We start from the raw sequence: 27,458 nt of genomic DNA, 5'->3' as shown, positions 1-27,458 counted from the left end.
ACAAACACCCTGATGCTTTCACTGATAAAAACATGAGATGTAATAACAGTGTCCTATGGAGACTAGCAAGCAGCCTGCCTGGTCTTTGGGAACTCAAACCAATGTTCATATTCAGTGGAATCCACTCCCCTCTCTTTAAACTTGGACATTTGGCTTGAGTTAAATGTGAAGAAATAGTATTATTAGGGTTCTGGTCCAGGCCCAAAATGGATGCTTCTCTTGTGCTTTCTCCATTTTGATGAGTAGCCACCTTGCTGTAGACTTGGATCATTGAAGGGGAGAGGGGCAACTAAGCGATCTAGACCATCCATCCCAACCTTGCTGCCAGAATGCAGTCAAGAGAGTAATCCCAGTGAGAAAGAACCACCCCATTGAGCCCAGTCTTGCCACAGAATCATGAAATGTCATTGTCTGAAGCCAAGGCCAAGAACGGTTTTTATGCAACAGTAAATCACATAAATAGAAAAGGGAAAATTCAACATGGCACCTGTGCTGTTTCGGTGCTACGACAACTCCCTCCAGCTGCTTCCCCATGCTCTGTGCTCCATCTTCACCATGAGCACTGCTCGTCTATGGCCAAATGAAGGGTCCCTAAGTTTGTCTGGAACCTGAGAAGCTGGAGACACCATATGCTGGCATTATAAAACATGGATAAACCAAGCAGGTACCGACCTGGAAGCTTCATCCTTAGAGGCTAGCTTTCACGGTACTGTAAGGTGCTACCAGGGGAGAAGAATAAGCCACAGTCTTCCTTAGCCAGGTAAGAACTTTGTCAGCTACAATAACTATTGTCCTGTCAAGATATGCCCACTGGTGCAACAGTGGCATGAATATTACAGGAGTAACCAACCATTTTCTGGTTGGATTTAAGGCCAGCTCCGTGAGTTGGAAACCATACTTGGCACTGCTATTGGCAACAAGTACCTGTTGATAGATAGAAAATATTTCCTAGGGAAGAAACTACTAATGCTATTCTGCTTAAAGGCCATAGAATTAAAATAACTCCTAATGAGTTGTTGCTGTACAGGTTGCTGTAACCTGTAGATTAGTGCAGCTCTACTTCTTGTAGTCAACACAAAGACTCACATCTGCTCAATGTGCAGAGAAGAAAGACTTCTGAGTACTCAGCCCTAAATGGACATCTACATCACACTCCTCCCCGCCTGCACCCCAAGACTCAGGGATTGCCATGGAAGAGAAAGTATAAGAACTTTAAGGACCCAAGTAGATGTATGACTATAAGGAAACCATGTTTTCTGGATACAACAGGGCAGGGGCTTATATGAACTCACAGTGATTGTGACAGCATGCATAAGACCTGCATGATCTCAGGCCAGACAAAATCCCAGTGTGGGGGGTGGGGTCCAAAGTCCCACTCCTAGCCGAGAAGCTATTGGCATTTGATAGCTGTTGGGAGGGAGTTAGTTTTCTTTAAGGGTGTGACCACGATTCAGGGCAAGCTCCACACCCAAGAATAATTGGGCAACACACTAAACTCAATAGGTTAGAGATACACAGAGAGAACATGAACTGAAGTTGGGTGGGGTAGGGAGAGGTGTATCTGGGAGAAGTTAGTGGAGAGGGGAAAAGATAAAAAAAACTACATTGTATGAAGTTTTCAAAAAATTAATAAAGACATTGTTTTTAAATAGCAAATAAGCAAAGCAGAAAAGTACATATTTTGTTTGTTTTGATTCTTTTGAGACAAGATTTTGCGTAGTTGAAGATGACCGTGAACTTCTGATCCTCCTGCCTCTACCTCCCAGGTGCTGGGATTACGAGCCTGCACCAAGACACCTAGTTTATGAGGTTCTGGGAACCAAACCTGGGGTTCATGTACACTGTGCAAGCACTCTACCAACTAACTATAGCCCCAGACCAAAAAACAATAAAAAGAAAGAAAGATTCTAGCGAGGTCTGTCTGTTTATGGTCCCTGTACAGCTGAAAACAAATGCAGGCCCTCCAAGAAGCATGGTGGGGTAAAGCGAGGAATCTGCTTCTCTGTGAAAGAAGGGGATTTGAAGAAGGGGATGAGCAACCCAATAGGAAAATAAGGATACAAAGAAGCGAACTACCAATATGAACACCCAGATCACTAGAAAACACCGGAAATGATGCTCAAAACCTTTAGCAATCAGAGATAAACATAAATTAAATAATCATAGGCTATTGCTTATTGGGTTAGAATGCCTGGTACTAGTGAGGCTCTGGGGAAAGGGACAACCCTTGTAAGTTATTGTGGAAACATGGATTGTTATTCCTGGAGACACTCAGTATTGCAACATCTATGAGAAAACATGCTAAGTGGGGCTGGAGAGATGGTCCAGTGATTAAGAATACTGCTCTTGCAATGGACACAAGTTTGGTTCCTAGCATCCAGGTCAGGTGAGGTACTCACAACTATATTCTACATGGCCTCCCACCCACCCCAGATCTACTGTCTGCCCTTACGTCATGGTTCAACTCCATCTCTGAGACACAGTTCCCCAAATCTCGTCATCTTTCCTCTCAGCTCCAGAGGATCCAACACTCTCTTTTGGTCTCCATGAGCACCTACCCATAGATTTCTACCCTTGCAGAGACATACATGAATACACATAGTTAAAAAAAATTAAACCGTGCTAAGTAATGTGTTTGTTGCAGACATAATTCACAGCAAGGGCTGGAAGGGGAGTGAATGGTAACAAAAAGGGAATAATTGGATAAACTATTATCCATACTAGGAATATTTTGCAACCATTCAAAGGAATAAATTAATCACTAATCACAAGTATTTTGGAGTTTTTCATGAGATATCAATGACAAAGCATGATGAATTAAAATGTGTATGAAATGGACTCTCTGCTCCTCCCTGTTCTAGAGACAGCTGCATCTTTTCATGCAGTGCCAGCCTCGTTCCAGAGACACGATGGTGAAGGTCGAAGTGAACAGATTTGTCTATATTGGACGCCTGGTTACCAGGGCTGCCTTCACTTCTGGCAAAGTGGACGTTGTTGCCATCAATGACCCTTCATTGACCTCAACTGCATGGTCTACATGTTCCATTATGACTTCACCCATGGCAAGTTCAATGGCACAGTCAAGGCTGAATAGGAAGCTTATCATCACCAGGAAGGCCATCACCATCTTCCAAGAGCAAGATCCTGCCAACATCAAATGGGGTGATGCTGGTGCCAAGTATGTTGTGGAGTCTACTGGTGTCCTCATCAACATGGAGAAGGCTGGGGCCCACTTAAGAATGGGGCCAAAGGGTCATCATCTCTACCCCTTCTGCAGATGCCCCCATGTTTGTGATGGGTGTGGATCATGAGAAGTATGACAATTCCCTCTAGATTGTCAGCAATGCTTCCTGCACCACCAACTGCTTAGCCCCCTTGGCCAAGGTCATCCATGACAACTTTCGCATTGTGGAAGGACTCATGACCACAGTCCATGCCATCACTGTCACCTAGAAGACTGTGGATTGCCCCTCTGGGAAGCTGTGGTGAGATGGCCATGGCGCTGCCCAGAACATCATCCCTGCATCCACTGGTGCTGCCAAGGCTGTGGACAAGGTCATCCCAGAGATGAACAGGAAGTTCACAGGCATGATCTTCCATATTCCTACCTCCAGTGTGTCTGTTGTGGATCTGACGTGCCACCTGGAGAAAGCTGCCAAGTATGGCGACATCAACAAGGCAATGAAGCAGGCATCTCAGGGCCCACTAAAGGGCGTCCTGGGCTACACTGAGGATCAAGTTGTCTCCTATGACTTTAACAGTGATGCCCACTTTCCACCTTCAATGCTGGGGCTGGCATTGCTCTCAGTGACAACTTTGTAAAGCTCATTTCCTAGTATGACGATGATGGACCTCATAGCCTACATGGCCTCCAAGGAGTAAGAAGCCCACCCTGGACCACCCATCCCAGCAAGGACACAGCAAGAGAGAGGCCCTCAGCTGCTGAGCAGTCCCTGTCCTAACTCAGCCCCTCACACTGAGCATCTCCCTCACAGTTTCCATCCCAGACCCCCAGAGTTTAACAGGGGGGTTTAGGGAGCCATACTCTCTTGAATACCATCAATAAAGTTGACTGTACCCATAAAAAATGTGTATAAAATAGAATTCTTTTTAAAAAAATAATGTCAAAAACTATACATACATAAATGTTGATGTGCATACATATATGTACATACATGTGTTCACATAACAACACAAATGTGTTGTGGAACATTTTGCTATATAATAATAGGTTAAATTTGTTTATATTGCAGAATATTACTTTAACTGAGTAAAGGTGTGTTACATTGATTTATGCTGCTTTTGTTAAGCATGTAAAAATGTATTACAATTGTTTATGCTGCATTTGTTTAATGTAAAGATGTATTGGCTGTTTCATCTTGCCTACCTAAGGCACCTGATTGGTCTAATAAAAAGCTGAACAGCCAATGGCTAGGAGGGACAGGAGGAACTGGTGGGCAGACAGAATAAGTAGGAAGAGAAATCTAGGCAAAGAAGAGAAAATAACAGAGAGAGAATGAGGGGCATACCTGGGTCCAGAAGTCAGCCAGCTACACAGGAGAAGTAATGAAAGCAGGAAAGGAAGGAAGGAAGGAAGGAAGGAAGGAAGGAAGGAAAAAATCCCCAAGACAAAATATAAATAAAAAGAAACAGATTAAAGAGAGTTAAGCTAAGGCTGATCATTCAAAACCTGAGCATTCAAAACTATTAGGTCTCTGTGTCTTGGTTTAAGAGCTGGTTGGTGGCCCAAAAGAAAACCCAAGTGCATTCAGGAAAACATGTAGGGAGGTGAAGACAGCCTCATTATCTGGGAAGAACAGAGGTTGACTGTGGGGGAGTAGCCAAAATAAGGGCAAAAGACCAAGACATGATGATATCAAGCCATTCCGGCATTTGTAGGAATTTGTAGGAATGTATATGTATAGGAATGTATATGAAGTTTTAAATATTTACATATGTATGAGGAAATAATATTGAGGCAAAATCATAAACTATAACAGATAATGATTTCTATTTCATTCCTACAGAGGTGTTTTTAAAACATAGGATTCCAGCATTTGAAAATGATTCCTTTGTACTGCAGTTGATTCCAACCCTGCTCTGAGCAGGAAACACTTCTCCAAAGCTGAAATATGTCCAGGCACCTTCAGAAGCTCTTAGGGCTGCCAAGATTCAAAGGCCCAAGGACCAGGCAGCTCTGGGAGTGCTTCCGGGAAGACCTTAGGCTGCCCCAGCAACCACCTTATCACTCCCTGGGCAGCCAAAAACTCCAGACTGCATGGCTTCCCACCCCTACCACAAATCTACTATCTTTGCTTGCCTCGTGGGCCCTCTGCTTCTCTGAAACACACAGTCTTGTCATTTTCCTTCCCAGACCTTCAACTCATAAGCCAGTTACAACCTAGAAGGCAGAGTTACCCTGCCTTTCCATGACCCACCTCCACAGCAAGACAGCTTTCCATACCCACCCCAATCCCCACCCCAGCCACAGCAAGACAGACCACCAAAGGAAACGTTTCTCGTGCCCACTCACTGTGGACTGTGAGCATGCGAGATCCAGGCGCTGACACTGGAAGGTCCAAGCTTCAGAAAAGACACTGAAAGCTGGGATCTAGGGGCGTTGTGGTACCTGTGATGGGCACAGGGTCTTCTTTGGGACCGACGATAACGACCTGAACTAGACGAAGACGGTCACACTACACTGTCAGTGCACCTAATACCACTAGACAGCACACTTTGAAATGATTTAAGTTCTTGATTTAGAGTATTTATCAAAATTTGCCATAATTTGAAAGAAAAATTAAATAAAGGGCCCTCAGAGGCCTGGTGGGGCTTCACATAGATTACCCTTTCCTGTCGCCTGGACGCTGGTGTTGGAGGCTGTAACGTTTGGCCACCTTGCAGATGGTTCCTCGAGCCCACCTGAAGGAGGACAGGAAAAGAGAGATAAGAACACATCGATGGAGCAAACCTGGTCACTGGGTGACAATCAGAGCAGCAAGGATTTGGTCAACTGAGGTTTATTGGGTCAATAAATGCCCCTTTTTTTATACAACCACTCACAAATTAGTGAGACCACCATCTCGCTTGGTCAGTCAAGGGCGCTCTGGGTGGAATTTGTAGAGTCCATGGGGAGTCTAGATCGGCTCCTTATCCAGCTAGAGAAGAGGAAATGAGTTCACAGGGATGCACAGAGTCAGATCCACGTAGGTGGAGTACAGTGTGGCCATTGAACTGAAGGAGCTCATCACCGTGGCACTGCTGGCCTGGGCTTCCTCTTTGTGTCTGGTTCCCACACAGGGAGAAACTTCTTCAGAAAACTGCTGGGTTTTCTTGATAAACTGGACTCGGTTGACACCGACCAGCAAGGGCAGTAAGGATCAAAGTGTTTGTGGGCAGTTGTCTGTAGACACCCTGTCAACAGTCACCTCCCCAGGAAAGATGTCAGTCTCCAAGTACTAATTGATCCTTCCGTGCGCCGGGTACAATCCCCGAAACAGATTCAGTGAGGAACAAGGCAGACAGGGCTCCTGTCTCAGCACCTGTACTCTCTAGATGATGAGCTAGATATAACAGTAGAGGAGCTAACTGCAAGGTCTGGAGACCAAACTCAGCATGTGAGGGGCTGGGGCTTCTGGGGGTGAAGGATGAGAAGGGCCATGGAGGGGTTCTGGGTAGGGCACAAGGAGCAGATCTGTGTTCAGGAGATACAATGACCACGAAACCATACCAAACCCTCCGGAGGAAAATCTACTGGCAAACAAGAAGGCATTTTTTTTTTTTGCATTGATTGAGAAACCTGAAACTTATAAACAACCTTCCCCTAGACCCTTTGCCCCGATTAGAACATTCTGGGATACGTGGATCCCAGAATGGATAACCCCATTTTTAAGAAGTCAAGGCTGAGGTGCATGTTAATGAGCCCAGGACATGGTCTCCTGGGCAAAAAGCCAAGACTTATCCTGTGCCTCCACTGCATGGTGGAGTTTGGCCGAACGATCTCCAATGGGTACGCTGTATCCAGGTCCACGCCAATGGAGGCAGCGTGCGGCCCTGGCACCAACTCCTGAGAGGCAGACTGCTTCATTCATGGCTGTGACTCAGGCAGGGCCTGCAGCTGCCCTGGCCTCCTGTAGAGAAAGGACCCCAACACCAGGCCGGGACAGGAGCCTCCCTGCATCCTGCCTGGCTGACCGCTCAGAATGTGCTCACACAGCCCCTGCAGCTGCCGGGGTCTGCGCTGCCAGCTCCCGGCCCTCGGGTATTCCAGTTGCGATATCATTTCCTCTCAGGCTAAAAGGTCAGGGGAAATCCTGACGGTATGAAGTCGTTCCGCAGCACAAGAATGTGCCATCTGCAGAGAGAGGTGGGCCGCCGCCAGGCTCCAGGTCCAGCTCAGCCTCCACCCCACAGGCTGCGCAACTGCTGCCGAGAACCTGGGCGTTAGCATCTTTGGTCTGTCAAATGGGCTGCTGCGGGAACCAAATGAGGTAATGGGTTTGTTTAGGTTTGTGTTCATTCAGAAAATATGCATCTGACACCTGCTATGTGCCAGATTCTGTTACTACTGCTGCAGGGGCGACCTCAGGAAATTATAGCCTGGTGGAGGGGAGGGGGAAAAAGGAACAAACAGAAGCGAAGTATTTAAATGTATTTAAGTTGGCTGTCGGTGAGTGCTAGGAAGAGAAAAGGGGTGTTGCAGGGTGCCATTTCATGTAAGAAAGAAAAAAAGTCTGAAGAGACAAAAATCTATAGATGTCTGGCAAAGGGCATTCCAAACTGAGGAGACAGCAGGGGCAAAGGCCCTGGGGTGGGAATGTGCTTGCCAGGAGGGAGCTGGTGTGCCAGGAATGGGATCAAAGGACAGAGAGCTGTAGTAGTGAGGCCTCAATCATCAGCATCTGCAGGACCAGCCAGTGTAGGGCCTTGCAGGCATTCTCTGGACTTCGGCTTTTATTTCGGGTGTCCTAGACAGGATTCAGAAGACATACAGCCACATCTGCTTTCTGTGTAACAGGAGTTATTAACGGTGAACAAGAGAAAAGCCTGCGAGCTGAGATTTAAAATAAGTTTATGCATAGCAGTGGGAGCCCAGCATAGATATCGGTCAGTTTCATCCTCCTTGGCTTCCCAGAAATGAAGGCAGAGGGGACAGGAAGAAAAACCTGTGAGTTGTGTCTGGTCATATGCCTGACTCAAGATAAGCTGGAGGCTGTCGTGGAGGCAATTAAGGCGGTGGTAAAGGCTGGGGCTGTGCTGGAGGGAACCAGGCCAGGAGAGGTGGCACTCGGTTCTATAGAAGGCAGAGGACTCAGTGGGCTTCTCTGCTTCCTTTGGCTCCCCGATGCTGGGGCTGGGTAGGTGAAAAGCTTTGGAGTTGGATGAGACACAGCAGTCTGAAGGCATCTGTGCTAAGTAAAGTACTAACCATGGTGTTAACTACAAGCTAAGAATGTGGCTAAACACTTTCCTCTCATGGGTTTAAGACTTCCAGCCTCATAAAGACCTAAGGATCAGAAAACACACGCCAAGAGGAAAGATGCCTCAACCACCCTGAGTGTGCAGATGTATCAGTCACAGATGGTGCATGTCCCCCTCAGACAACCCCCCCCCCCAATCAGAGCAAGAACAAGTGGGGTGCCTGGGAGAGATAGACAACTCCGAAGGGCTCAGAGCCTTGTTTGGGCATCTGTGAGAGAACACCTGACATTAATGACAAATGTTAGTTAAGAGCAGCTACGATGGAGGCCTGTGTCTGTCATCTCAGTACTCGGGAGGTAGAGCCAGAGGATCTGGAGCCCAAGGCTAATCTTAGCTACATAGCAAATTCAAGTCCAGCCTGGGCTACATGAGATTCTGTTTTGTCAAAAGACAAAAACAAAACACCACAACCAAAACAAAGAAAAAACAAAGAGCACAAGTCCCTGATCTGATCTTATGCTCTAGAGGTGAACATGGTGTCTTTTTCCGCAGAGGGACACCAGACCCAGACTCCCAGTTCTGTCTGGGAAGTCTTCCGGTTCTGTTTGAAATCCATGGAGAGTAGAGAGTGGACAAGCTTTGCCACTTCGCTGATGAAAACCCTCCTACTGCATTTGAGGTGAATTCCCACTTTGTGGGTGGTGGACGAGGCCTTTTGTGGCAGGGTCCTCTCAGGCTCCTCCGCCTCGCCCCTGGCCTCCACTTCCACAAGCTCAGGCACACTAAGCTGTAGGAACTGGGTTTCCTTTCTTCATTTTCCTCCTTTATTTTTGCTGAAACAGGTCCTTATTATACAAACAGGGCTAGCCTTGAATTCAAAAGCCTCCTGCCTCTGCCTCTGTAGTGCTAGAATACAGACATGTACCACCTCACTGGTTTCTTCTTAAGCATCTTCTTCAACTACACCCCCTCTTGGGCCTGGCTAGATCTTGCTGGTTCCTCAAGTCTCTAACTGGATACCACTTTCTCTGGAACACAGCAGCCTGGCACCCCTACTCTTCCTGGGTGTTAAGCCCATATCCTCTGAGCTTCCTCAGCCCTTTACCATGCCCATGGCTCACTTTACATTCGTGGCATCTCGGAGGCTGGAGAGATGGCTCAGAGGTTAAGAGCACTGGCAGCTCTTCCAGAAGTTCTGAGTTCAATTCCCAGTGACCACATGGTGGCTCACATTCCTGGCATCTCTTTAGTGCTTGGCACAACCCCCCTTGCTAACGTTTGAGATTTAGTACCATAAAGGAAAGGACATATCCCCGCAGCACCTGGCATGAAGCAGGTGCCAGTTCTATAGGCGATGGCTGAGCCAGGGAGCAAAAGACTGGAGCGGTTTAATGGTGTTTCAAAAGATGACAGCAATCGTTTCCAGCTTAGCTTAACGCTGGGGCAAAATGTGTGTTTCTCAGCTTTGCTAGGGAGAGGGGGGCAGCTACTGAACTCTCAACATTGGCTGCAATCTTAGTTACCTGGGAAGCCGTTGTAAAAAATACTGAGGCCTGCCTGCTCCCCCAACTCCTAGCCTCGGAAGCTCTGTTTTAATTGACCTGTGCCATGGTCTGGACATGGGGACTCTGAAAAGCTTCACAAGTGATCTGAAGTCACAATCAAGGTTGATCACTGCAGCCAGGAAAAGAGGCATATATTCAACCAAGTGGTTGTGGCACACACCTGTAATCCCAGCATTCGGGAAGCGGAGGCAGGGGAATCTCTGAGTTCAAGGCCACCCAGGTCTACAGCGCAAGTTCCAGGACAGCCAAGGTTACACAGTAAAACCCTGTCTCCAAAAACAAAATGCAAAAAAGAACAAAAGAAAACAAAAAGCCATGTGTCACCCCTAGAACAATGGAAACTGTTCCTTAACAGGCAAGGCTGAGGCAGAAACTGCAGGTCTAAGAGCTAGAAAAGAAGACGGACAGGAGCTGGGGAGACCACTCTGTCAGCGAAGGGCTTGTCTTGCAAACACCAGGACCTGAGTTTCACCCCAGAACCCATGTGAGAAAATGTGACGGCAAATTCACCCTTCCACTGAAGGGACTGAGACCGGAGGTGCCTGGAGCTCACTGGCCAGCCAGTCTAACCTACTTGTCAAGCTTCAGGTCTGTAAGAGAGAGACTTTATCTCAACGGAAAGCGGACAGTGTCCGAGGAATCACACCTGGGCTTGTCCTCTGGTTTCCCGTGCACACGCTCACATAAGCATGTACACACACACCAACACACACAAAACAAACAAGCAAAGAGAAAACGGAAACAACCTGATGCAGAGAAAGCCTGGAGACAAGTAGGTGCATTCACAGAGCAGGCATATGTTCTTCCTAAGGAATGACAGCCAGATACACACACACACACACCGTGCACATATGCACGCATGCATGCACATACACAGGTATGTATATACAGACATACAAATATATCTTACATATATGACCATTGTTTAATTACTTCTTCAGCATAACAATATGCAAAGCCTTATAAATTTCATTAGTCACAGGGGTTTATTCAAACTGTCTCCTTTGCATAAGAAACGCAGACTTACAGCTGGTCTCTGGGAAAGAAAGCCCTCCAGGCCTTGAAAAGAGAGCTTGGCCGGTCCAAACTCCCTCTGAAATACAGTGGAGGTCAGCGGCCCGCGATGCATGGGGCCAGGCTGAAATGTCTCCAATCAGCATCTGCAATTCAATCCCACACTTTGCTTTATGGAACAATTCACTGAATTCCAAGTTGTTCTTTTTTCTAATTCACCATATAATTCACCTCCCAAGTTCAATTAAGAAGCAATCTGTTAGCAACTTCGGGAGCAAGCTGCTTTTCTTTGGGAAAGTCCAATTTTCTTCCGCTCCCAACAAAAAGTGCCTTAATTACATGCATCATAATAGACACTGGTGTACACACAACGCCCTTCTGCTATAATTAATGAAACATCAATGGTCCACACGCAAGGTATCCAGGCAGGGAGAGACAAGCTCCTTCAAATCAAGGGGACGGTGCCTTGTTACATAAATCAATATTACGTATTCAAATAATAGTGACTATGAATATTCATTAATATGGAAATGCATAAACTTTAATTAATCTATCCTTCATTTTTAAACCATAACATTACTTGATCCCTAGTTTTCTTAAACACAGTAGCTACTGGTTTTAACCTCATATTATTTTAGGCTGCCCTTATAGATAATTATAGCAGAAATGCCTTTGATTTACTTTAATTAAAAGAAAAGGAAGAAACGAAAAACAAAAATCAGCACAAGATCCTAATATACAGTTTACCAGCAGCCTATTCATCCCAGAAAACCCCGCTGAGCACCTGCCCTGGACAGCTCGGGCAGGCTCTTGCCCACATAGCCGGCCTTCATGGTGTCTGGGCACTAATGGATTGGCGTAAACAATGAGTGCATTGCAGGGAGGGGTCAAACACTGTGAGAAAACCTGAAAGTGAATTTTACAAAACGGTAGGTGCACGTGAGCTGAGACTTAAGTTTTGAGAGGGAGACACCTGTGTGCAGAGAGTAACAAAGAAACCCAACTTCAAGTCAGTCAGTCCTGAGAAAGACAGAGGATCGTGAGGCTGAAGATGGGGCTCAATGTAAACCTGTCAGGCATAACACTGAGAGGGGGTTTCTGGGGACACCTTACCACCTTATCTAATGGTACATTTCACACATAGCCATTCTCAAAGAAGGGTTACTATTATCATTTTATATAAGAGAAAATCGTGGTTTGTAATATGGGAACCAGGCATTTAGTTACTGGATTTGCATCACCATTTCAGCGTTAGTCCACCAGAGTCCAGAAGCCACATTTTACTTCATGCCTTCTCCCCTCACCTAGGTAAGTGTGCCTGAGCCAAGCCTCAGACAAGGCCCAGTGGGTGCACACCTCCACCAAGAAAACCAGCAAAATACAACGGCTCCACTGAACAGTTTCAATTATTCATCAGGGGAAAACGGCAAAGCCCCTTTAAAAGGTCGATCCAAGAACAAATAAGACGATCACTATGGTAATCAATGTGTGATCCTGAGCGATCCCGTGCCAAGTAGCTTTCAAATTCCAAATGCTACAGAAGGGAAGGGGAGATAAGTTAAAAGATCACTGCCAGATTTTGTTAATGAAATGATTTAATCCTGGCGAGCTCTGCTACAGTTCCGGGGGAAGACAACCATAAACCGCTCGCATTTTGTCATTAATAAGATATACCAAAGTCTTCTAAACCAGGTATGGGTATGTCATCAAGGTGGCAGCATGAGGAAGGCATTGGCAGGAGGACAAGGGTCATCTCAACCTTAGATAGAGACTGTAGCTCCTGTGCCCACAACAGGGGAGTGCTAAGGCAAAGTATGACCCAGTGGGACAATCTGTAACCTTTTAGACTCTGTTAGATGTTTACTGAATGGGAACATATCATATGCAAGATAGAAAATATAAAATAAAATAAAAAACACAAAACAACAGGTTAAGAAAGAATGCCCAGTATAACTCAGATAGAAGGCAGCCTAGTCCCACAGTCTCAGAAATAGCCCAAAACACATGGGACAACCATGACTGGAAATGACCTCAGTGATCATTGTGGAAGTCTCTGCTTTGTAATTTTGAAGTAAGCCCTGTGTTCTTATTTGATTTTTATAACTTCCAAATGCTATTCACCATGTTGCTTTTATAATAGAGGATTTTTTTTTAAAGAACACCATGGATAGTTTGCCGAAGGACATGTTTTCCTCACACGCATAAGTACAAGCACGCATGTGCGCGCGCACACACACAAACAGAAGTTGCCAGGGAAACATTCTGGTGGGGAAGAAACATAATCATGTTTCTGCAGATGGGAAAATTGAGGCCACGCCCCATCACCACTTTTCACTCTCACCTTGGCAGGACGGATCTCATTGGTGGGATCCAGAGAGAACCTATCAGCACCCTCTCGGGCTTATCAAGAGTCAACCCTCTTTTTCTAAGTTCATAAGCAAAATATTTGTGTTTTGGCACAGGTTGAAGAAGCCTAGAATTTGCTCCTGTCCCCAGGCAGAGGATCATGGGAGACTACTTTTGAGACATGACATCACTCTGTAGCCCAGGCTGGTCTCAGACTGGTGGTGCTACTGACCCTCCTTCCGCAGCCTCCTCCCGAGTGTTGGAAGTACAGGCTGGAGTTACCACGCCTATGCTGACTTTTTATGCTGGGAAACTCTTCAATCATGCAAACAAGAATCCTCCTTTTCCAAGGGCCACCAAGCCAGATAACTATTTTGCTTGGTATTGGGCCTCTGCTCATTTTGGATGCTGTATCTGCACCTTTCTGTTCCCTGATTGGTGGATGAGTTAGCACAGGCCCTTTGCTTAGGCATACCCTGGGAGTACCTAGTACTCACACGGCTTCACACTTCCAGCCTTCTCTTGCTACTGGGCTCCTTGTACCCTGGCCTACCCACTCCACATCAGTCAGACCCAGCATGGCCTTGCCTTTTTGGCTGTGCTCACTATTTCTTTTACTGTACAAAAACCATCTTTCCTTTCAGGGTTGTTACATAATTTAAGAAAGAGATAATCACACAGTGCACAGAATGACACCTGGCACACAGGCAGCATCACTAAGGCAGCTCATAAAACTTGGAATAGGGTGCTGAGGATAAACAGAGCCTTTGTGAACATGACGAAAATGCTGTAGGGCCAAACTACAGCTTCACGATACAACTATCACCAGTATCATCAACTCTCAAACTCTTCTTGAAGTCTGAAGTAGTAGAACTAGATAAAACAGCCAATCACAGACACAGGACATTTCATACTTGAAACATCACAAGCCAAGATAAAAGTTTACATTCTCCTTAAAACAGTTAATGAATTCAAACTCCGACGGAGACACACGGCTGGTACTGGCGATCAAGCTAAGGTCTCGCTGCAACTGGCTTGGTATCTCTTTAAACCATCTCCATACAGTGTTTGTCTGTGATGGTGTGTAGGTAGGAAGTAGAGAACAAAACAAAAATGGAAGACCTTAAGACCCCAGGCCAGGCAGCGGTGGTGCAAAGCCGGGGTGGTGGTGGTGCACACCCTAAATCCCAGCACTCAGAAAGCAGAAGCAGGTGGATCTCTGTGAGTTTGAGGCCAGCCTGGTCTGCAGAGCAAGTTCCACAAGCTCCAAAGTTACAGAGGAACCCTGTCTTGTAAAACCAAAAAAAGAAAAGGAAGGAAGGGAGGGAGGGAGGCATGGAGGGAGGGAGAGAGGGAGGGAGGGAGGGGGAGAGAGAGAGAGAGAGAGAGAGAGAGAGAGAGAGAGAGAAAGAAAGAGTCATCCTGTTACCTCTGGAAAAATGACACCGAGTGGCCATAGGCTGGCACTCACAGAGGGAACTACAGGTGTCTGTTGGGAACTTTGCTAAGCACTGTGCTCGTGTGTGTGTGTGTGTGTGTGTGTGTGTGTGTGTGTGTGTGTGTTCTCATTTGCTTCTCTGCACAGTTGTATGAGGTAGGAACTACTGCTAGCTTTCACCTAAGTGAAAACTGAGGCCCCAAGCACCTCAACCTGACCTGCAGGCATGCAGCAGGCAAGATGCAAACCCAGGGCAGTCCTAGTTCCAGCTGCTTCCCCTGGCAGCCTTTGTACTCTAGGACAAGAGATGCCAACCCTGATCATAGTTAGCCACATAGCCAATGCCCCGATGGAAGAGAGAGGAATTCTGCTCCCTGAGCAATTAGAAGGTAACAGGTTATGTTTAAAGCAAGAGCTCTTTGAGTGTATCTCAGGGTGGGTTCTGGAGGCTCAGGGGAGCCTTTGGTTGGGGGAGGAAGCTTCTTTATATTAACTTCCAGAAGTGGCTTCTGAGAGTGGTTTATGAAGCAAAGACTGGCTGGGGTGACAGCGGTGGGGAAATCAGTCCCAAAGACCCTGTGACTAACTGATAGGAAAACAGGAAGAGAGCAGCAGTGACCACAGGGCTAGGAATGCACATGGACAAAGCAGGCTGCAGTGGAGGATGTGTGGGCATCCAAGGCTTCCTGAGAAGGGCTGGCAGAGCCTGAAGGGAAGGCAGGTTGAAATGGGGAGAAGAAAGTAGGGATTCGGACCATCCAGGTACTGCTATAGGAGCAGACTAGTCTTCAGCCTCCCTGACTCTGATCCTGCCCACGGATCCAACTTGTCTCTCCATCCTCTTGCCCGCCAACCAGATACCCACCCCAAACTGTGTGCTTCTTGGGCTGTTCAGTCTCATCGCCTGGTTCCCTCCTCCCTGAGTTTGTTTGAGCTTGCTTCCTCCCACGAGGTCCTCCCCATTGGCTCCTCGGCCTCTTTCGGGAAGCCAAGCCCCTCCCCGATGCTTCATTCACACCTCTATCATGGCTCTGTGCTCGCTCACTTGTGCACCACCTCATTCAATACATTTCCATAGTACCTCATGCATGTAAGTGTGTGGGTATGCACACCTATGTATGAGCGTATGGAGGTCAGAGAAAGACATCAGGTGTCTTCTTCCGTCCCTCTCTGTCTTGTTGCCTTGAAACAAGGATTCTCCCTGCACCAGACCTTAACATTTTGGCTAGACTAGTTGAGTAGCAAGCTCTTAAAATCGGCTGGTCTCCACATAGCAGGCTTTTTATATGGGTACTGGGGATTCAAACACAGGTGCTCATGCATGCAAGTCAAGTGCTCCTACCCATTGGCCATCTCCTCTTCCCTGGCCAATGGCACAATTCTCTGAGAGTCAGTTTGACGGTGTGCCATTCCTGCAAACCTCTCTACTCCTTAAGGACCAAGAGTATAGCCTGGATATCTCCAACCACGTGGTGGTTACGGCAAATGCTCAACAAGTGTGTCCAGGGCCTGGTTAGATGGCTCAGTGGTAAAGGGCATTTGTTGCCCCTGTAGAGGACCAGGCTTCAGTTCCCAGAAATCATGTCAAGCTGTCCCCAGCCACCTGCAACTCTAGTTCCAGGGAATCCAATGTCTTGGCTTCCTTGGGCATCTGCATATACATGGTGTATATAAAGACAAACAGGCACACACACCCTAAAAATAAACCACACACACACACACACACACACACACACACACACACACACACGTCCAGCCCAAGCAGACTGAATCAGGTTAAGCACTATTTACATGTATCTCAACCCTGAGGTAAAAAGCATTATCATTTCCTCCCCCTTTATCAGACCGGAAATTGGGGCTCAGTGAGGCGCAACTCGTGGTCTTTAGACACCAGCTGCCGCTTGGGAAGCTGAGTGTGCTTGACCTCAGCCTTTGTCTTATTGCTCCCTGGTGGCCTGGCGGGAGCAGAGGAGGAGGAAGGAATGCTGGGACAACGTGTAATGTGTAGTTAGGTGCTGTTTGTCCTATGGAAAGGAGATCCAGTCAATCCTAATCACTTGCAATGCATTCTTCAATGTGAGCCCTAAGATATTGCGTCCCGAATCTAGCTCCTAGGGAAACAATACACCGTCTTGTGCACAGCATGGAACTGCCAGCATGAAGCATTTTCTAGGCTATGCTGTTCGAATCCCCAACCACTGATCAGTATAGTTCTCTGTGTGCTTCTGCCCAAAGCCTTTATTTAACATCTGTTATCTATTCGTCAACTTTGACTTCCCAGCTAGTCGTAGAACTCAGGCCTCGGTGCCACTCATGGGTTTCTCTCTAGGGCCCATTACTCCCTTCTTGGGGTTAGGAGATGCAGGCAGTACCACAGTCGGACACCACACTAAAGAGCAAAAACACCAGCAAGAAGCTCAGAAACTCCAAAAGCAATCCAGGGAAAACAGCGGCTCACTCTATGGGAGCTGACCAGGGGGTGGGGAGGCTCAGGGAACAGGAGCCAAACAGAAAATAAAAGAGCACAAAAGCCCTAGACAGAGAAAGTCACAATCTTGAGCCCTCTCTTGGGAAATGGAGGAGCTCAGAGCTTTATTCTGGGAATGGGGAACAGGCTAGACAGACACCTTCTTTCCAGAAGCTGCCGGAGTGTGGGAAACCATTGCTCAGGCTGCCCTGCACCTACAGGGCAACCTTGTATAGGGCGACAGTAACAATGGTGATACACTGCTCATATGCCCAGGTCAGCTAGAGTGGTGAGCAAAGTGGCCACAGGGGTGTGAAGCCAATGAGAAAATGTTCCCTGAAGATAGCCCCTAAAACGCCAGCCCCTAGGCAGTGTCCAGCCCTGACCTGTAATGTCTACATTGTCTGCTTTCGGGAGAAGACACATCCATAATGCATGCTTGAAGACAGAAAATGCTCCTATGTAGACAGAATCCAAACAAACACACCTCTAAACCGGCTTGTATACTGGCTGGAACCGAATCCTGAACCGAACCATGAGCTGTAACTTGGAGGAGCAGAAAGAACTGCCAACTCAGGAAGACTAGAATTTTCTCACTGCCCAACCGGAGTGCCAAGAGAAGTTTTGCAGAGTTATATTATTCCCCCGTTTTGGTTTTTTTTGTTTTGTTTTGTTTTGTTTGTCTTTTTGTTTTTTCGAGACAGGGTTTCTCTGTGGTTTTTGGAGCCTGTCCTGGAACTAGCTCTTGTAGACCAGGCTGGTCTCGAACTCACAGAGATCTGCCTGCCTCTGCCTCCCAAGTGCTGGGATTAAAGGCGTGCGCCATCACCGCCCTGCTTCCCCCGTGTTCTTTGCAGAGATGCCCGATAAAGATAAAGTCTTACAGACTTCTCGAAGGACAAGTCCCATATGCTAGGTCACAGAAAGAGTAGCAAGAGTTCAGGAAATCAAAGACATAGAGAAAGGAAATGGACCCAAGCCATCTCTCAGGCAGGAGCATCACAGGTTCAAAACAATCCTGGGCTACTTAGTGCAGATACACAAGAGAGAGAGAGAGACAGAGAGAGAGAGAGAGACAGAGAGAGAGACAAAGAGAGAGACAGAGAAACAGAGACAGAGAGACAGAGAGAGAGGCAGAGAGACAGAGGTTACTCTAAGTGAGGTTCTGGGTACTGGCATGTTAGTGGAATGCCATAGAGAGATACTCTACACACTCATAGTTGCCATCACATGGATTCATTGTGACAAGAAGCACCTAGTGTGCCAACCTGTATGCAGGGCCACAACCGTCTTTCAGGTAAAATACTGAATGCATCCCTCCACATTCTCTTCTGAGTCTCTGGTGGCATGCTGTATTACAAGCAGGGGCCCGAGACTGAATATTCAACAGGAAGAAGAAAAGAGGTCCTAAAACAAGGTACCTTCTCTCAGGCAGGCAGGCAACAGCTGAAGTTCTAGGAGCCTACCTTAAAAAGAGAGAAGTGACCTTGACCAGCATCGTGGGACTTACATTAGGACCTAAGATTGTGCCTCTTCCCCGCTGAACCATGGTATAGGCTCAAGTGACCAAAGGCAGGTGACACATGAGGGTGTCAAAGAGGATTCCGAACTGGTGGGAACCATGGCAACTGGCAGAGGACCTGCCCCTGCTGAGCTCAGCCCACCATTATGCAACCCACTGATTGTTGCCATGTGGACTCTAGACCAGCGTGGCGAGATCTTCCAGCTCTTCAAGACAAGCCAGAGTTCTGGGGTTTTATGAGAAATCTGATTTTTAAATGTTGGCAGTAAATTTTAAAAATGTAAGCACTACAAAACAAACAACACACATCTGCAGACCAGATTTGGCTAGGGGGCTGACAGCTTAGGACCTCGGGGCTGGAGGGTGAAGGGGAAGTCATGCCTGTAGGCAATGTTAATGGAGGCAGGAAGTGAGGCCTGGGCTGTAGTCACTAAGGCCTGGGACTGAAAGGGTGTTAGAGTGTGGAGGCAGAAAACAAGGTGTGTAGAAGTAAAAGCCGGCTCTCTCAGTATTTGTAGCCAAGCAAAGGTCATTAAAGGGGACCAGAGAAGCAAGATGACCAGGGCACAGTGTGATTGTCTGGCTGCTACATCATCACTTTCTCTCTGAATCTCCTTGGAAACCACAGAAATGATGATATACCAGCCTTGGAACCTATCAGAACCACAGCTTGGTCCAGGTCATCCAGTTCATCATCCTCGAGCAAGCAGGCCACAAGCCTCATCCTAAACTCACATGGGCAGACCCGCCCTGCCACCCAAACCAGCGTCCCAGCTCCTGCAGTCACAGGGCCTTAATTCCCTTTCCTTTGTGGGAAGCAGTCTGTGATTTCTTTAGTCTTCTGTCTAGCCTATTGATGTCGTTTTCTAAGAAGGAACAAAGCCATCCCATGGTCACATGCTCTTGACTTCTGGGAGCACTCTGGGCAGTCTTTCTAAGGTGCCACATCAGATGCAATTTAAACAGATTGTTCTGAAGTTCCACGAAACGTCAGATGAAGGCAAACCTAAGGTATTATTGTGAGCCAGTCCACACCATGACCATCAGGGTCCAAATGGCCAGTCCTTACAGTATTCAAGGAACTTACCAAAAAACCTGAAAGACTCATTCCTGGCTCTCAGGAGGAATCTAACCAACCATGCATTTCATAGCTAAAGAAGCTCAGGGTCCCCAGATGTCCCTGAAGCCTGCTCCATCACAGGGACCTCCAACCTGAGACACGGATTTTATCGAAAGCCTCCTTCACCCATCGTCATGCCCAGCAAGAACATGCTAGATCAGCAGGGGCATGTGCCCCAAGGGACAGTTTCTAGTGATCACCATGAGCAACCAACTTGAGAGAGGCAACGGGAAAGACTCAGACTCACAGGGCCACACTAAAGAGAGGCAGACGGTGCCAAGGGAGAAAGTAATAGAGAGGCCGAGCATGATGGTATCTGTAATCCTGACACTGAGGCAGGAGGATGGCAAGTTTGAGGCCAATATGGCTACACAAGTTAAATCCTAGATCAGAATCAAACAAAAATTCAAGGGGTAATCCTTCATTTTTACCAAGAGGGTTTACCTCAGCATTCTTTTAGGTCAAAGGAAATGCTTTCCTCCCCCCTAGCTAGATCACTGATACTGGACACATTTATCAGAGGACTGCATAAATAAATTACCTTCAGCAGAGTTACTTCATTTTATTCTGCTTCAGAAATCAACTGGTATTTAAATTAAGAACTCCACCAGTACAGCAAATGTCCCATACATGGTTAAAAGAGAAGAAAGCTTGGCTCAGAAGAAGGAAAACCGGATGATGGTGCTTAAGGCTCAGTCTTCCTGATGTTCAAAGCCACATGAGGCAGTCCCCGGCTCTCCTGAAGGGATGATCTCACATTCCATGCATTAAGATGGCTGAGGGAAACTCACATTTTCCCATGAAAAATGACACTGTACGTGACATCCCATTAGGCTGGATGATGAAGTTTGGCTCAGAAAGCAAGGTGAAACCCAAAGGAAGCTGAGCCACTGCAGGGGATCCCCGTTTCCTCTCCCAGCCCAGGTTGCTACATCAATCATTTTCCTTTTGCTCACAGACAGGGACACCATAACCTCTTCAATATCACTCTGTTCCTACATCTTATTTCCCACGGCCATTGTCAGCTTGGGCTGACTGTAACTATCTTCCTTGGCAGTCTCCTCTGATCTCAGCATGTCCACAGTAATCCTGCACACGTATGTACCACAGTAGGGAACACTTAAGTTGAAGGATCATGATATAGGCTTGTGTGGCGACCATATTGGAAAAAGTATAAGAGCAAGGGACACTTCGGGGGTCCCTAAAAAAGGAAATCAGCCCTATTCCTTTCTTTCGACCTCAACTCTCAGAGTAGCCAGCCCTTCTCTCTCATCTTTTTCCCTTTTCCTCTCTTACCTATCAATTGTCTATCAACTGTCAATCATCTTTTATCTATATGTTTGCATGGTGTGTGCATATGAAGTATTATATGATTATGTGTACACAAAGCAAGTGTGTGTGTGAATAAATACTCTTACATGTCACAGCACACATGTAGTGGTCAGAGGACAACCTTAGCTGTAGGTCATCTCCTTTCATCTTATTTGAGACAAGTTCACTGTTGCATATTCTAGGCTCACTTCCAGAGAGCTTTAGGGATTCTCCTGACCCAGTCCCCTGCCCACATCTCAGGTAGAAACCCTGGGATTTCAGATCCCCACGACCACTCCTGGCGCCACGTGGGTTCTGGGGGCCTGAACTCAGGTCCTCAAGCCTGCACAGCAAGAGCTTCATTCACTGAGCCCTCTCTCCAGCCCTCGTATACCTATCGTCTCTTATTAATCAACCTTCATTATCTTCTCAGAACAAACTCCCGCTTTAGAGCGACCTTGAATGAATTCGGTATCTCCTACTTGGGGACATGTTGACTAGAGTAGGAGTTACCCACTTGCTTGTCACTGCTCCTCAAGCTAACCTTTGGATTTTGATGCAAACCCCAGATTCACAGTCTGGAGAGCACCGACTCTCTGGGTAGACTGAGAGTCCTGCCCGGCTGGCTCAGCACCCACAGTGGCTCCAGCTCCAACACAAACACACTGGTGACAGCTATCAGCTCAGAGGTGAACTTGATTTCCCCAAGGCCTGATGTTCTCAGTGAGTTCTGGCTGCTGTCCAAGGTGCAAGCCCACCTTGCCTGGGCCCCCAAGGATGAGATGACAGAATCCTTATGTCGCATTCTTTCTTCCCTCTCAGAGAGCAGATGTGTGTTTTACCAGATGCTTCTTTATCATCTCAAGTCATCTCACAAAATAGAACACTCCATGGGTAGAGGCCTTGCCAAGCCTTGCTGGTTCTGATGCTGGGCCCCTTGTCCCATACCTGCAGAGCCAGGCTCTGGCTCTGGGGCACCCTGACCTCAGTAGCGGCTTTAAGAGCAGCTCACCCTAGCCTCTTTGGGCTCTTATCTCGTCCCCTGATTTGATTTGTGGACTTTTGACTTAGTTTTGACTCTTGTCCCCATCATATTCTCTCTCTCTCTCTCTCTCTCTCTCTCTCTCTCTCTCTCTCTCACACACACACACACACACACACACACACTCACAGACCATGACCTGCTCTTCTCTGCTCTTTATTGCTACAGGAAAGGAACTAGAAAGTCTGCTAAGGGCCTCCCTGGTGCTCCTGCCTAGGTCTCTGTGCTCCCAGGCTGGGCACACACTTACTCCAGCCTGGAAGGCAGTCTCTGGGGAGGGGGTGGGGAGTGGCTGCTACAATGAAGGAACCTTTTGATGGCAGCTCCCAGACCTCCAGTCCTCTGAGACCACGGCAACCATCTTTCATCATTACAGCCCCCTCCACGTAACGGTGGAGAATGTGTGGATACAGCTGCATCTTGGTACTGAGCACAGAAGGCTTCCAGGTAGCATTTCTTACAGGAAAGAGGGGAGAAAAGAGGGAGGGGTGTTAATCATGAAATGACATCAGAGAGACAGCAGGGCTGTGTGACGGAGCCCAGAGCAGGGTGTGGAGGACAGCACATGAAGATCATGTTCCACGTTGTGGAAGTCCAAGAGACGTCTCCTGGGAGGGCAGGCCGACCATGGGAGGTCAGCTGGATGGCTGCCGTCTGGGGAAGGCTGAAGCAGTGGGCATGAGCATGGATGTCCTCTCTGTCTCAGGGATAACCTGAGGACCATGTGCTCCGTCTGAGAGTCTGTAGAAAGGGACCAGTAAGATAAGTTGTTGCCTGTGTAGCTAAGGATGCCACTTTCGGGCACTCCCTGCAAGGCAATATGGGTCACTCTGGGGCTAAGACCCTTCTCTGAGCTTGTACTCACTCCCAGGGCTGTTGGACGTTGCACAGTCAAGCAAACAAGCCTAACCTTAATAGTCTCTGGGGAAATGTCTTGGGGGTGGGGGAGTTGGAGAAGGGGTGATCCAGGAAGACCACTATGTAGTTCTGTTCGAGTCCCTGCTCACATCCAACCAGTGTATAGGATACATAGTCTACGAGCAGCATCATTTATATACCCAGCCAGATGCTGGCACTGAGGAAGGAAGGCCGCGACCAAACCAAAGAAGTCACTACTGTTGAGAGTCTGACAAAGGGGAAGTGGATGCTGAGTGCAAGCGAGAATCGCCTTCGGAAGGAGCGCGGCTCTCCCACGCACCCCCCCCCCCCACACACACACCCTCAGAACCTCCTTTGCTTTGATCATCACTTTTGAGAAGGATGATGGAGGGAACGTAACATTTGGCAGACCAAGGGGACAGGTTAGAGATAATACTCAAAGCTGCTTCTAGAAGCAGTGAAGTTCAGACCTTAACGTCTGACTCATGATAACAAGAGACGTACTTACCTTATGGGCTGACAGAGAGATTTCCTGCATGTCATTAAGATCAGATTGAAGAATCTGCCCAGGCATGTTGCTACCGGCCTGGCTCCATCATTCCCACTGGATCATAGCAAGGCACTGCAAGGAATTCCTGGGGACCCCAGGGTCTGGGACACAGCTAAGGACCAGAAAGACTAGGGGACAAGGAAGCCAGCAATTGTCAACCGAGGGAGGTACTATGGGACAATGTTTCTGCTAACTATATGTATCTGATTCTCCCATGTGGTAAGGGTTAGAGTACAGAGGATGACACCGAAAATGTCCCATCTTACAAACAAGACAAGAGTTAGTCTAAATTCACAGCTAATCAATACAGAACCCGGGATGCAAACCTGAGCCTGCCTGACTCTTATGCCCATCCATCCACAGCACAAATCCACAAGGTCAGAGGCTCAAGTGAACATCTTCAAGGGCATAGAAGCACCCAGAAAAGGGAAGATGTTGACCTGAATCTAACAACTTAAAGATACATAGTGTTTAAACTTCTTGAAATTCCAAGTAAACATGTATGTGTGTCTGTGTGTGTCTGTGTGTCTGTGTGAGTGCATGTGCATTTCTGCAGTGAGAATCTGTTTGTGCACCAGACATTGCGTGATCACACTGAGGTAAACAAAATGATTTATGAAGGGTCTGCGATGGAAAGGAATGAACTCACAAGTACAGAGAAAAGGCAGAAGCCATGGCTTATCCTGGGCTGTGTCTCCACAGTCCTGGGTCTCCCCTCACGCTAAGTGAGAGCCACAGCAAGAGAGTGAGCATGCTTTCGTTGCAGCTTATCAGTGAACATGTAGCACCTCAGACCATGCCCAGAGGGCCGGTCCCCCAAAACCTAATTGGTTGAATGGATTCCCACAACATATTTCTGTGTTGTTGTGGGAGCTATGAGCTGTGTTCCTGCCTCCCCAGCTCCTGGTTGCCTGGCAAGCTTATGCCCCGAAATAATTACACGGACACTGTATTCTTTTAAACACTGCTTGGCCCATTAGCTCTAGCCCTTGGCTATTCTGATATCCCGATCAACCCATGTCTAATAAACTGTGTAGCACCAGTCTTACCAGGAAAGATTCAGCATGTCTGACCTGGCGGCTTGCTTCATGGCATCTGCCCAGGAGAGGGGAGCATGGCCTCTGAGCTCACTTCCTCTTCCTCCCAGCATTCTGTTCTGTTTACTCCTCCCACCTATGTTTTAACCTATGAGGCCAAGCAGTTTCTTTATTACTTAACCAATGACCTTCCTCCATCATTTCCTCAAAAATCTATTCCCTGATGCTTATCAGACTCCCCCAAAATCAAAATGTCAAGTACAACATACTTTGAGAATAAAAGGCACCAAGTCTGTCATTCAGGCCCCTCCTCATCCAATGGGAGGGATCCCCTGGGAGGGATATGGGTAAGGGAAGCTCCTGAACCTGCTGACCCTCTCAGCTCCCAGGTCAGAGGTGCCAGCAACACAAATTCCCAACAACCAGGTGTCTTCAAGACGGCACTGTCCCGAGACAGATCTGATTCCTGGGCGCTGTCCCAGCACTCATATGCGTAGGATACAGACCATCCACAGAGCACCGCAGCAATCACCCACCTTCCACCTGGATACTTGTTATCCAACAGCACCCCCACTCCAACAAAGAGAACTGGTAAAAATGGAGACGTCATGTCTAAACAGGCTGGAGAATGTCTCACCATGGGTGTGGATGCTCAGAACTCATGGTCCAGCTACGGACCTTTTTAAAGTCTCTCCATCCACTAATTCCCTCAAGAACCCTGAGGCTAAAAAATGTGTTACAGAACACATACACCCTGAGTCACCTAAACTGCAGTCAGGATCAGAAGTGGCCGTCTAGAAGCCAAAGAGACTATGGGAGAAGACTTTGTGACCCAAAGATGATACCCAGAGAGAGGACACAAGCTGTTTTGTCTTAGACTCCCTTCTGCTCATTTATTTACTTTGAACCCAGAAGCCAAACTGCCAGGGCTCTGCATATGCTCTGAACAGATGGCAGGAGTTAAGGAAGTAAGACTTACAGCAAGGTTGGCCTCTTCAATGGAGATGGACACAGCCCAGTGGCTCAGAATGGACACGGCGGGAAACACCAGTTTCCATCAGCGCCAATAAGTAATTAAAACTGCATCGCCTTCCAGAGCCCTCTTTATAGAGATCCATTATCCCGACAGAGATAACTGCAAGATGAATGCACCTTTCTCTCAAGGCACATCTTGCCAAGATGGAACATTCAAAGTTTCCACGGTCCTTCAGGGAAGAAGGAAATGAAAAACTGCAGTGCGCTGATCACACAGGCGTCTGCAGCACGCTGACCCTGCAGGCTTCTGCGCAGCCTGTGTTGTTGAGAGGAAAAGCGCCTCAGACTCAGAAACAGGGCTGTCGGGTCCTGCCAGGAGCACAGAAGAGATGCAAGAGGGCTGGAAAGTGTGTGTGTGTGTGTGTGTGTGTGTGTGTGTGTCGGTGCGTCTCCTGCTAAGTACTTCCTTCACGACACAGCTAATCCGATTAGCAGCTTTAGGAAACTCCGAAGCAGTCATTCAAGAGCTCCATTCACAGAGCAGCTAGGCCCATGCCTGCTCGGGGCTCCATTCTTCTCACAGCAAATCAAAAGCATACAGAGGGGCTCTCCCCAAAGGACAGGCTCTTGCCTCCTGGCCCCATGAACGTCCAAACGCCACCACCACATCCTCCGGTCAGTCAGCTAACCCCCGGGACTGGGGATTGAGCCCATTCAAAAATGGAGAAGCTAGAACTCTTTCCACTACCCACCTGGGGGTGGGGGTGGCGTTTCACCAGTGCGGTCAGCCAGGTGGCCTCCTGCAGCTGGCAGCTGTACTGAATGAAGAGGTGTCACAAAGGCGCTCCATTGCAGGGCTGGTGATGAGTCACCAGCTGTCTCTGGTCTTCATTTCTTTGTCTGTAGAATGGGGACTTAGAGCAGAAGGAGCTGCTGGAACAGAAGGCTGGAGGGAAGGAAGCTCAGGGTGTGGACAGACACGATGTCATTGGGGTTGGACAGAGGACAGAAGGGGAAGGGAGCCTGTCTCTGTAGACTGTGAACTGGGAGCCAGACTAAGGAAGCAGTCAGATCAGCAATAGCAGCAGCAGAAGGGGTCTCAGGAGCAGAGTTGTGCTTGGCTTGGGGCAGCATCCTCCGGGGTCTGCCTCCATCTTTGCATGCCCTTCTCTGTGCTCCTGCATCCTTTCCTCCTCTTGTAAACACTGGGTCACTGGATTTAGGGTCCACTCTGAACCATGGAGGATCTCATCTCAAGACCCTTTAATAACTACATCTGCAAATTCCCTATTCTATGGGTCACTTTCTAGTGGACATGAATGGGGGAACACTATTCCATATATACAATATGGTACAGTAGCCAGGAAGGTGACCTAGATGCGGGATGAGGACAGAGAGCGCTGAGGCAGGAAGCACATTAGAATTCAGCTCAAGCCTGTGGCCCACATGAACAGTTAGAGAAATCCCTGCTGGGAGCCCCAAAGACCTCAGAGAACACCAAATAGGCTCCTAAACAAGAAAGTGGCTCCCCATTATTCCAGACTCCTTCCCAAACCATTCTCCACTCCTTCCAGATGGCCAAATGGCAATGGCGGGGCCAGGGAAGGATGCAGCAAGCCTGGACTAGCTCCACCTAAGCTCTGGATGGGATGCTGCCCCTAAGTGAACTCAGAACATGAGCATCTCCAGCGCACCTCTAGACGAAGATGCTGGCTGCTCCACTTAGAAGCAACTGACATCCCTGTGTTCTATAGCCTAAAGAGCAGCTCCA

At 47.7% G+C, this 27,458-nt stretch overlaps 1 protein-coding gene across 1 annotated transcript in view; it reads right to left on the bottom strand.

Annotated features, from left to right (window-relative positions):
• Positions 1–27,458, bottom strand: part of Tll2 (tolloid like 2) — a 120,613-nt gene that overhangs the window by 56,364 nt on the left and 36,791 nt on the right. The window contains exon 3 of the mRNA XM_041661790.1: positions 5,848–5,922. Within this exon, the coding sequence (XP_041517724.1) occupies positions 5,848–5,922 (75 nt within the window). The remainder of the gene's footprint in view (positions 1–5,847; positions 5,923–27,458) is intronic.

Source organism: Microtus oregoni, unplaced genomic scaffold (genome assembly GCF_018167655.1).
Source record: "Microtus oregoni isolate MIOR12 unplaced genomic scaffold, Mior012 000012F_ref0000307, whole genome shotgun sequence".
In the NCBI taxonomy this organism is placed as follows: domain Eukaryota; kingdom Metazoa; phylum Chordata; class Mammalia; order Rodentia; family Cricetidae; genus Microtus; species Microtus oregoni.
Note: the sequence above shows the minus strand (reverse complement) of the source record. Positions and strands in the feature narration are given on the sequence as shown.